Source organism: Lemur catta, chromosome 11, assembly GCF_020740605.2.
Source record: "Lemur catta isolate mLemCat1 chromosome 11, mLemCat1.pri, whole genome shotgun sequence".
Taxonomy (NCBI): Eukaryota; Metazoa; Chordata; class Mammalia; order Primates; family Lemuridae; genus Lemur; species Lemur catta.
Window position 1 is genome coordinate 36,251,401 of NC_059138.1, and position 12,171 is coordinate 36,263,571.

The 12,171-nt window shown below is 38.8% G+C and overlaps 1 protein-coding gene across 32 annotated transcripts in view; it reads left to right on the forward strand.

Annotated features, from left to right (window-relative positions):
- The first annotated feature begins 2,662 nt into the window (after positions 1-2,662).
- The window catches only part of NRCAM (neuronal cell adhesion molecule), a 79,413-nt gene continuing 69,904 nt past the window's right edge, over positions 2,663-12,171 (forward strand). For 23 of the 32 annotated variants that reach the window (XM_045565400.1, XM_045565412.1, XM_045565399.1 and 20 more), the window contains exons 1-3: positions 5,732-5,837; positions 8,339-8,356; positions 11,421-11,526. In XM_045565400.1, coding sequence (XP_045421356.1) covers positions 5,732-5,837; positions 8,339-8,356; positions 11,421-11,526 — 230 coding nt within the window. Of the gene's footprint in view, positions 3,000-5,625; positions 5,838-8,338; positions 8,357-11,420; positions 11,527-12,171 lie in introns of those variants that run through there. The other 9 variants (XM_045565424.1, XM_045565423.1, XM_045565409.1 and 6 more) reach the window with 3 other exon arrangements.

Consider the following 12,171-nt stretch of genomic DNA (forward strand, 5'->3'; position numbering starts at 1 on the left):
GTGCCTTCCTTGGTCAGGATCACTATTAGTCTCACATGTATGGACTTTTCATTAATCTTGCTTTATCCTTGGTCTGAGATCTCTGAATTATATCATTGTCTGCTATTGTACTATTTTCTTTCTTATAATTGCTGTCTAACTAAAAGAGGTGTGAAAAAGCCAGTATCCATATAATTTCTTGTGTTGAAAAGAACTAGATTTCATTGAAAGACCTTTGGGTTTTTTTGTTTGTTTGTTTGTTTGTTTGTTTGTTTGTTTTTTTGATGATCTAACTTCAATATCCAAAAAGCTTTAGAAAATTTTTTTAAATCTAAAACATCCTTAAAATATCGTTTAATATATTCTTATGTTTATGCATGAATCCATCTCTAGCAGGATTCACAAAACCCAGTAATAATGACTGCGTCCCAACGGAGAAACTGGGTTTCTGGTTGCTTACTTTGTATTATATGGTCTTTTGTACTTTATGAATGTTGTACCATGTGCATATATTTTGCCTACTTCCAAGGTTAACTTTTTAAAGTATGTGCTAACTTGCTGTTCCTTTAAAAGGCCAGGGGGCGCAGCAGGTGGTACAATTCCAGGCAGCACTAGTCACATGAAATCCAGTGTGAAGAAGCTCCTGAAGTTGTGCTATAGGCAACACTGTGAAGATCTTCTATCGATATTCAGAAACCATTAGTGTTTTGCTTTTTTAACATTAATGAGTAAACTTGGTTATTCTATTTGCTTATTGGATAATTGCAAAGTAAGAGGGTACAGGAGGGAGGGAAATGCAAGGACCTCTCAGAGTATGGCAATGTGAGATGGCTAAAAGCTCCAGAACTTTTCAAAACTGGAGCTCAGGTCTGCTACTTCACATACCGTGTGTGTGTCCTTAATTAAGCAGGTAACTTGCCATCCTGCACCTTGGATTCCTTATAAGAAGTTGGGAAATGTATAAAACTTACATTTTGGTGTTGTTGGGAAGATGAGATAAGTTAATGCATGGAGGAGACTCAGTGCAATGCCTGGCCCATGGAAAGGGCTCACGGAATAGTAGCCAATTGTGATTGCTCTTTTCTTCCCATTTGTTAAATGGATATAATACCTGCTTGCCTATGTTCTTGGGTTTTTATGAATATCAAATAAGATAGTCAGTTATAGTGCTGTGAGGAGTAGGATTTTGAGCTATTATCAGATGTGTTCAATCGTCTGCTATTTGGGTAAAAACCACCTGTTAATCGTTCACCTTTCCTTAGGTGGTCCTCAGGGTTCTAGTTGCCAGATTGCTTGCAGAAACTCTACTGTGGGAGATTCCTTTGTACTAAGGAAATTAGAAACACGTCCCTTAACACTTCACACAATTTGCCTTGTTTGATCATTGTACTCCCTATAGTCCCATAATCCCAAACTACTTTTTTCTGAGGTGTGTTTGGTAGTTGTACAGTTGTATAGATGTCACTGTGACTTGTTGATGTGTTAACTATTAATAGTCATTATCTAATTCCCTCTAACCTTTCCTCCACACTCTCAGACTCAAAATCTGTGATTGGTGAGCACAAGCATGGGCTGAGGATGGGCATTCATGTGCTTATTCCTCATGGCAAATATTTAAAATATAAAAAGTGACCATCCTCGAGTTGACTGCTGAAAAACGCCTTTCATAGTCAAGATGATGTCACACCCACTTAGTTGTCCAGTCAGAGAGGCCAGCCACCGATGGGTCTTCAGAGCAATAATTAGTGTGTCAAAGGGCGTCCGGTCATGTAAGCATATTTGTTTATCGGCTTGGAGAGTGTAGATCACGTTATGTGTGCAGTCTGCGTTGAGCCCACCCATGTAGGAAAGATGAAAAACACAAATAGAGAAGAATGAAATGGCAGGTGATGCAGGGCCTTTCAGTTCTGATAAAGATCTGATTTATTTTTTTCATTAAAATAATTTCATCCTTCATTTGAGAGAAAAAGAAAGGTTTTTTTTTTTTTTTTCCTAAAGATAAGACTTCTTAAGTAAGCAAAGCAGAGCTGTTCTTCTCAGGCCTGATGTGAATCCTTCATCAAAACTTTAGATTTCTCTTTAGAAACATATAGCAAATTACACTGGGAACATTTGCTGTGTGATTTGATATGAATTTGAGGCCAAGGAAGTAAGAGACCCTTGAATTGCATTTCTTGTCTAATGGTGAGAGTTTACTGAAGAAGGGAGCTTTTTTCCCTTTCTATTTCACAGGTCCTACAGGTAACATCCAAAAAGTTGCTTTGAATGGAGTTAAATGAAATGAAATATGAAAGAGCTTTACTGTTTATCATTATTCTCATTCATTTTAATAATATATGAGATTTTAAATATCAGGGTGATTTATTTTCAGAAGATGAACCTACCATTTTTCCCATGCAAGCATGCTTTAAAATGTCTATGGCAAATATTTTTTTGCAAATCACAAGCTATATTGCACTAACATACTCATTAGCCTTGACTAAAAATGATGCTGCTATTTCAAATTGGGGTTTTATTCATTGTACTATAATTACATAAACAGTTTAGTTTTAGTTCATGATTCTCACTTAAGGAAGACTGACTGTCATTTTCCAAGGTAAAGTACTGGGCAGACAGGCTCCAGTGGGGCAGGACATTGACATCAATGCTGGGACTGCAAAGCAGTGGTTTTTCTTTGTGCAATGTGCAGAGTGCATTACTCTTGCTGAGAGAAAGCTCAATCTTCAGTAGCTGTATTTGATTTTCAGTTTGACGGAGTGCTGGGGACTTAATGCTGTCCTTACGTGCTTGGATTTTCACCTACGAGGGCATCTGTAGGAGGAGTGGGTGATTTTCCATGGGCAGGAGTCAGAGGATAGGCTGGACCATTGCTTTGTCCGCCCCTAACAGAACCTGCTCTAGAGATGATTTGTGGCTAAGGGTGCAGTTCACTTAAACTTCCGGAGAGAGAACACATCTTCAGTTATCATAGTCCACGACCTCCCAGCAGTGTGAGGACTTATTCACTCATATCTCTTTAAGTAAGTTCTCTCTCAATTTTTCTTAACATTTTTATTTTTTTCTTTATAAAACACTGTGATTTCATATGCAATATTTTACTCTATGTATATACTCTAAAATGATAAAGAAGGTTGATTTTACTTTCTTTTAAATGAAGCTGTCTAAAGGTTTTCTCTGTTTTGGAAGATGAACAGTTTAGGCATCCAGGCAAAATAAATAAAGAAGAACTTATAACAGAAATTTTATGTAGCTGTTTAAGTTCTTACAGGCATTACAATTTATTAGTACATTTTTTGGAAATTATATTACTTATCTAGCCCCTGTTCAGAGAGCTTGGCACTTAAATTAAATAAACTTCTTTGGCATGACACAGGAATCAGGCAGGTATACTATTTGTTTTCCCAGGGTTTAGCTCTGTTGTTTTCTCTTAATATGTGTAATATGTACGATCAGCTTGTTTTAGTGCCATTTGTATCACTATTTTTATTTTCCCTGAAGCTTTTGGGTGAATTCACAATTAGCATTTCAACAGAGAACTCCTGAGATACCTAAGTAAAATTTATTAAATGACATAGATGTGCTTTGCACACACGGAAAGTCTGCTTAGTATTTTGGTCAGAGGTGATTGGGTGAGCTGCTATACCTGCTTCTCGATGTTTAATGGACATGAATGTTCATATTTTATGATATAGGAAAACAAATTTCCTGGCTGTTAAGTGAAACCACATAACATGGATGTTTTATTTATACTATAGTACTATATAAGTATAATGTTTATGTTTACTATGTTAAGTTCTTTTTTTAAATTTGTTTTGTAAGAAGTGTCCTACTATAATTTTAACCATGTTCAAATGAGAACTCAATTGCTAGCAAAATACATGGGGCAGAGCATTGTTTGATATTCCTTTTGTACATTTAAGCTCTATTCCACACACATACACAGACAGGATCTTAAAACTACTTTGGCCATATTGACAAGAGTTTGGTTATTAAACGAAGCAGTATAACTATATTGATAAATATAGCCTTGGGTAGACCATGGTCAGACTGCCTGTCTGAATACAACCTCAACTCCAAATATCTTAAGCCTCCTTTTCTTTCCTCTTTCCTCCTTTCATTCATTTTTTTCCCCGAAAATATTTATTTACTCCCTACCATGTGCCAGGCACCATGATGGGCCCTGGGGATGCAGTGGGCACAGGACAGATGCAGTTTAGTGAGAAAGACGGACATCATAGGAATACACGATTGCACAAATAAAAATTACACAGATAGTCCAGTATTTAAACCTGTACGACCTATCCCAGTTTGTAACAATAACATCCCTCCCACCTTCCTGAGAGAGTCATTGGTCACCCCCACCCCTCTTCATTAAGGAGAAGCCATGATTAAACCTGTCATTTCAGGTAGGAGTTTCCTGTAGGGTAGATATTTCTGTTCTGTGTTTACGCTCATGCTCACCATTGTGCAGTGAACCCTTCCAGGTACAAGGCACAATATATTAGGTGGTGGGAGAGGGATCCAAAGATGAGAGAGACACAATCCTTGCTGAAGGAGCAGGGGAGAGAGAGAGCGTGTATACAAATACACATATTTATATAAATATAAATGGTCTATTTATTAATATATCTATATAATGTATGTGATTTTTAAAACAAGGTATTTCAGGAATTCAGAGTTAGTAATGAAATGACTTCTAGTTGGGGTGACCAGCTAATGTTTCTTGGAGGTGACCTTTTCACTGATTTATGAGAAATAAATTGGACTTTGATAAGAATATATAGTGGACAAGGTATTCTAGACAAAGGGAATAGAATGAGAAAAGACAAGAAGGTGGGAAAATTTGAGGCATACTGAAGGATTCACACAAGAAAGAAAAACAGAAACGAATCATCAAACAAAATAAATAGTTATATGGAAATGGGAGGAAGTAAGGCTTGTAGGATAAATTGAGGCCAGATAGCTGAGGTCTTCAAATACTCTTTAAGGATATATTGGACTTTATAGGATAGATCAAGTATGGCTACTACCAATATTTAACAAGGGAAGACTGTTTAGAAAAAAAAAATTAACCTGCACTGTTAAGGAGGGTGACCACGGTGACGAAGGCCTGAACTCAGAGCCCAGCCAGGTCTGTTGCTGTCATCTGGGTGAGAGGTGGGAAAGACCTGAATCGTTGGTGTTCAGCTGGTAACAGTGTTTTGGATTTGAAGCAAATTTGCAACAATGCCCTGAACTTTCCCAAGGATAATCTCTAGAATGGAGAAGCCATTAGGCATCCCCGCTAAAATCACAAAGAGATTGCTTCCTAACTGGCTTAAAAGCCAAGTTTTCCTCATCTACTAGGCAGGACGTGATACTTCTGAGCACTTGCAATACAAATACCATTTAAAATGGAAAAACCATAAGGATGGTAAAGTAGACAGGTTTAGCTTGACATCACTACATGTATTTCTGAACTGATTTTAGCTGATTTATGAATAAATGATTATTCCAGTGGAGAGAGTTAAATATTTAAAAGTTAGCTTTCTTTCTTTTAGAGTTCATGTATAATACAGGGCTGATTTCCTGTGCTACAGACGTCTGCTCTTCATTTCCTTCTTTTTAATAGCTTATAATTATTATTCTTACTCTATCCTTTTTCAGTTCCCCGCATAAAAATTATTTAAACACTGCACACAACGTTTCACAAAATCTTTTGTGAAGGAAGAAAAGGAAATTCCGTTTGTGGGTCTCAGCAGGAGTTAAGCTAATGCAGCTTAAAATAATGCCGAAAAAGAAGCGCTTATCTGCAGGCAGAGTGCCCCTGATTCTCTTCCTGTGCCAGATGATTAGTGCACTGGAAGTACCTCTTGATCGTAAGTATTAACATTTTAAAGCTGTTAGGCCTGGGAGTCAAAGCCTCCCGGCATTTACTATCACTCTGAACTGCTCGCATGAAGAAGGTGTCTGTGTGATACTGAAAAGCTAATCAAATATAATTTGGCTTTAACCTTCAGCACCTGGTGTTTTTAAAGACTCACACCGCAGAAATGGCCATTGAAATGGCCAGGCACAGTGTTCCCTCCCTGTCGTTCTCCTCCTACCCGTCAGGTGCCTTTGTGTGCAGGGATGGCCTGAGAAGGAGTGAGTTGTTCCACTGCTGGGTCCTCCCAACAGGCGGCTCTTTCGAGAAGCTGTCCTGCAAGAAAGCTAGACGAACCACTTTAAAAGGATCGTAGAGACTTCCCCACTGCCCCTCCACACCTCCCCATCACGTGTTCTGCAAAGGCAGGGATGCTGTCTCCGCCAGCCCTACACTTCTTGGAACCCCCAGACCACACTTAATTCATTTCTCTTGATTCAGACCACACACGTGTCACTTTCTAATTGTGAGTCTTAAATATGAGTCTAGAACTAGGAAGAATATCTTATCTAGAGAGTAGCAAATAGTCTTCTTTGGTTTAAACAACGTGATCCAAAGACCAAGATACAAATTTTGAGACTAAAACAAGTAATATGCAAAAACACTAACATGGAACAAACAACAGCTACTATGTTCACCCACTCTTTTCCTAATAGTAAAATATACATACGCTGCACTCTCCCTGATCTGGGTGGCTTGATTGTGAAAAATAAATATAATGCTAGGTTCCAACTGGTCCCTTTTCCTGCAATGGAAAGCAGAATTTCATATCTGGACAATTACCGTACTTCAGCATTGATTTCTCCTTTATCCTTAATCTGCACGACCTCTTTAAATCCATTAGCTTCCTGAATAGAACATCTGTTTGGCAAGCTTTCCAAGGTACAAGGAAGACAGCGCTTTTCTAGGGCTGTTCAATTGTTGGGATGTCATTTTTTTCTTTTTTGCCGTAGAGGTTGCAACTGCCAGTGAGAAGACATTAAGAAGAGATGTAGTTTGCCCTATACTTTGTTGACTTCCTTCGCTGCACTTCTATAGTCAAAAACACAATAGGGCCGGGAGGTGGCTCATGCCTGTAATCCTAGCACTCTGGGAGGCTGAGGCGGACGGATCGCTCGAGATCAGGAGTTCGAGACCAGCCTGAGCAAGAGCGAGACCCCCATCTCTACTAAAAATAGAAACAAATTATCCGGCCAACTAAAAATATATGTAGAAAAAATTAGCCGGGCATGGTGGCGCATGCCTGTAGTCCCAGCTACTCGGGAGGCTGAGGCAGGAGGATCGCTTAAGCCCAGGAGTTTGAGGTTGCTGTGAGTAGGCTGACGCCACAGCACTCACTCTAGCCCGGGCAACAGAGCAAGACTCTGTCTCAAAAAAAAAAAAAAAAAACACAATAAAATGCAATATTTTTCTTATTTTTAAAAAATATGCATTAAATGACCTTAATTTCAATTTTCAAAAATATAGGTAATTGCTCAAGCCCATTGGAGTAGGCATGCCTAAGTAAGCATTTGCCCTGACAGATACACAGGAGAGGAAGAAAAGCACTTGAAAGAAATGCTTTTGTTCTCTCTCATGTTAAATATATTCTCCCTTAATCTGACTGCTCAATCTAACAATCAGAGGGAAACAGTCACCTACGGCTAACTCAATTATTGCTGCTAATGGAGAAGAGGCATAACCATGATGAAAAGAAAGTCACGGCTAACTCAGGCACTCCTGCATTAACCTTCTGAAGTAGTAATGACAGGCAGCACTGTGGAATGATCTGAATTGCATGCTAATGTGATTTCTTCCCTGCCCCTATTTCTTACACCCTTTCTCCAGTACATGAGCGGCTCCTTGGTGTGGGCACCAGCAACCGCTGGGTGATTGAGGATTTCTGAAGCAGAAATATGCTAACAGTCTAAAAAGTTCAATTACTGACTTGGAGATTAACCAGAGAAATATAAAAATCTAAAATCAGTGTTAGACTTGGCTTGGATGGAGCATTGTCATTATAGCAATGTCCCATTGTTAGGTATTATTACCATATGCATAGTGATGTCTGGGATAATGGGATCAGACACTACACAGCATGTGACAACTCAAATTAATTGTAGATTTCAGCTATTTTTCAAATTGAACATAATTACTTGTCCGGTGCAACATGTATGGAATGGAATTAGCCATTCCTGTTCCTGGAAGAATCTTTTTTTTTTTTGCCTACAGCGTTGCTTTTGTTCTTCCATGTGTTTACGTGGGAAAGCTGCTGTAGGACTAAACAAAACTATTAATGTGAGTTTGTGTCTCTTACAACTTCACAACCTCAATCTCCACTATACGGGTTTTTTAGGTCAAATCAAATAGACAGATGCCCCTTTTATCTTCAGGGTTCTAACGTTCTTATTGCTAACCTCTGATTTTCTTTAATCCTTTTTGCCCACTCACCTGCTGATATTGATGGGGAAAAAGCAAAACTTCTTGAAGACTGTAAGTGTCTTTCTGTAAATTACTAGGCAGTGTGAAAATTTGACCATGTCTTTGTTTTTTGAATTAATACTGTGAATTAAATGCACAATTTCATGTTTTGTGATGAGTGTCTTTTTAAGCACATGCATTTACTATAGCTAAGCGTTGCATTTAAATACCAAGAAGCAAGTGTAATATATTACCTGCATGAATTGTGAAGACTCAGGTATTACTCTTTCTTTTACCAGTATGCTGCTCTACTAACTTCCAAGCTTTATTCACATCTGATGTAACTCAATGAGAAAATTCTCAAAATTTGGAGAGAATGATTATCTGGTTCTAAATGCTATTAAATGCTCTCTGGAGCAAAGATGTGTCTTTTGGTGTCTTTTAGAAGGTGGGTACGTACAGAAGCTTTACCCAAGTCAGCAGCTATATGCCCCATTATACATCTTTACCCTTCAGGACTGTGGAGACTGATGTTTCTAGGTGTCATAAGTAGAATAACCCAGCGAATTTGAATATTGTCTTGAAACGTGCAAAAGACAAGCAGCTCCCACTCAACATCGTTCCTGAGTGGCTTGCTCCAGACATCTATCATCTAGCTGAAAAATAGCCAGTTTTCAGGCATTTGAAAATTTCCTTTGATGTTGGATTAATCAGGAAAATTATGTAAAATCACTTTTTCCCCTTATTTCTGCAAAGCATTTGTTAATTGTCGAGTGACCTAAGCACTGTTCAGAGGTACATCCAGACAGTAAACTCCTGGCAGTTAGGAGTAGCGTCTAAGCCAACTCAGCATGTAAATAGAAGTTCTGCATTTGAAACCACCAAATCTGCACCTTTTCTGTCCCTCCCAGAAAAGCACAAGGAATTGGACTATGTCGCTCCTAAGAATCCCCTCCCCTACTGCCTCTGTCCACTATTCCCTGGGTGTGGGATTCCAGACTTCCTTCTATTATCCCAAACTCTATAGTCCCGAAGCCTGAGGGATCATTCAAAGGTGAGTCTGGTCCAAATAAAAATTATTATGATAATTTTAAAATAGCTGACATCATTGAGCCATTATAGCATCGGTTTGTACTAAGAATTTTATACAAATCATCTTCTTAATCCTCCCAAGAGCTGGGAGTAGACATTACTTTTAAACCTCATTTCCCTCTGAGGAAACTAGGGCTTACAGAAGTTAAGAAATTTGCTTGCAGTCTCACAGCTAGTAAGAAACAAACAGGCTAGTTCTTAACCACGAGACCAAACTGCTACCTAGCATTGGATACTGACGGGGCTAGAAGAATGAGGTTTCCCTGTGTATGATGGAGGCTGGAAGAATAGCTGGGTTTGGCTGGAAAATTAAGGGGGAGGTGAGATATTGCCAAAGGGAAGGGAAATTGACAGTGCCCCAAACCCTGCATAAATAGGTGCATGATAAATGTTGACAGTAATGAGGTTAGCTTTCGATCTGTACTTCAGGTGTTATTTGGTTATTTAGTAAGAGATCCAGTAAGACTGGATGCAAGGCAAGAGAATAGAACCATATTTGCAGATTTTTAAGACTTTGGATGTGGAGATGACACATTTATCTCTTGCAACAAATAACCACAAGAGAGAGACAAAGGCAGAAGATAGTTACTGAGCTTTGCAAAATGCTTGGTTGGCAGGTAGAAGAGGTTTTGCAAAGGAAGTACAGTGTGGGCCGAGGGGAAAGGGAACATCCAGAAGATGAACAACTTAAATGAGCCAAAATGTCAAATACGTCAGGGAAGGGAAGGAAAGTGAGAGTCTAAGAGAGGCCTTGGGGAAAGTTGCATGCTGCAGAGGAAAGCATACCGCAGCAGGGCCACTGCGCTGCACAGCTCTGGGATGTCCATCACATTGTGGTCTGCCCCAGGCTTCTAAGCCTCGGCACTACGGACATTTGAGGCCAGATAAGTCTTTTTTTGTGTGTGTGGGGGGGGGGGGGGGGTTGTCCTATACATTGTTAAGTGTTTAGCAACATCCCTGGCCTCTCTCCACGAGATGCCAGTTATCACCTCGACCCCAGTTATGATGACCGTAATTGTCTCCAGATATGGCCAAATGTCCCTGGAAGGGTGAGGACAAATTGCCCCTGGTTGAGGACAACTGGCCTGTGTAAACGGCTCTCCATGGAGTTGTGCAAGGCTGTGCCTTTCTACCAGGAGCCAGTGAAGGGAGTTTAGTTCTCTTCTCTGCTTTGTACCTTCTTAGTCGAGCCATTTTGCCATCCTAAGCAGCAAGAAATGATCTTGGGATAGATTAATTCTCCAGGCCCTTCCTGTGCTAACACTCTGTGATTATGATCTCACAAGAAGGACAAAGTGATCTTAGAACCACTTGAACAGCATTAGAGGTCTAGAAACCAGCTTTCTTCAGATTAGATTGTTCTGAGTCAGAACAGTTTCCCTCTCTGATTTGATAATAAACAGATAACACTTTGAAGAGCAAAATGGAAACACTGTCTCCTAGAATAGAGAACTTCCTCAATTTCATTTACCTTACAAATAAGACCATTTTATCTTTGTCCCTAATTCACCTACATCCTAAATCTAATAAGACATGCCAAGTCTCCAATTTAACAATCTTTTTAATATTAATTTCTCAAATATGTTTGTTCCTAACATATATTAATTTATAGTAGGACACTAATGAGCTATAAGTCAGTTACTGTTTCCTCAGAAAGATGCAAATTTACCTCATAACTTAAATTTCATTGAAAAACGTCATTTGAACTGAAGAAATCAGAAGAATTTCTCATTGTTACATCAGAAAAGAAACTGTCTTAATATTAGGCTTGTACTGGCAATTATTTTCCCAAACTTTTTGTGTGGGAAAATGGACTTTGTGAGTGCATATAAAGTTACCAAAAGGAAGTTATGCCTTGACTTCACAGTTTTAGGAGACTTCTCATTGAAAATCTGCTGAGGTATGTGCTGCTACAACAAAAATTACTAAAAATACCTGGAGCATATTTAGTTTTAGGTAAGAGATTTTGATACAGGAAAAAATGATTGCTATTATTATATTAAATTATTTATTTCTTTATGTTATTCTTCTTCCTACAATTAAGTGCTCCAACCTCCAACCATCACTCAACAATCTCCAAAAGATTATATTATTGACCCTCGGGAGAATATTGTAATCCAGTGTGAGGCCAAAGGGAAACCTCCTCCAAGGTGAGTTGCTGTATGCTTACTAAAAATAAGTTGGGAGATCTCTCTGAATATAAAATGTGTTTGAAAATTTCAGTAGAATAAGGTTAGCCAGGTGGAGCACTTTCTTTTTTAGCTGGATATTACTCAAATTCGCTGACTAGAGTATCGTTTGGTTCATCTAAACAACTCCCCATCCCATTTTGGCCCTTCAGAGATAGTGAAGGTCCTCCAAAGATACCCTTAGGTTCTACATATCCGTTAAGTATCATCGATAGGTTTACTGTTTTGTCTCTGCTTAATTAGAGCCAATTTCTTCTTCTTAAAAATGTAGATTATTGACAATTCCCTACTCATACCCTTCTGAAAAATGCTCATAATTGTGGGGAGATGTGAAAAGAGCTCTCTAATCCTGGTTCTGACAATAATAGTCATATGACATGGGCAAACTCCTTTCCTCTGGGATTTAGTTTCCTCATCTGTAAAACAAAGAAGTTGAATTGATGACTTTCAAGATCTCTTCTATCTCTATAGCAGCCTATAAAGTTGTCCTAAATGGTTTTCCGAACTTGGTAGGGTTTCAATACTCAGGATTCATGCCACGTGGATCTAGGCATGAACACTGAGTAGCATTTTAGAGTTGGTAGAGATATTAGAGATAATCCAGTC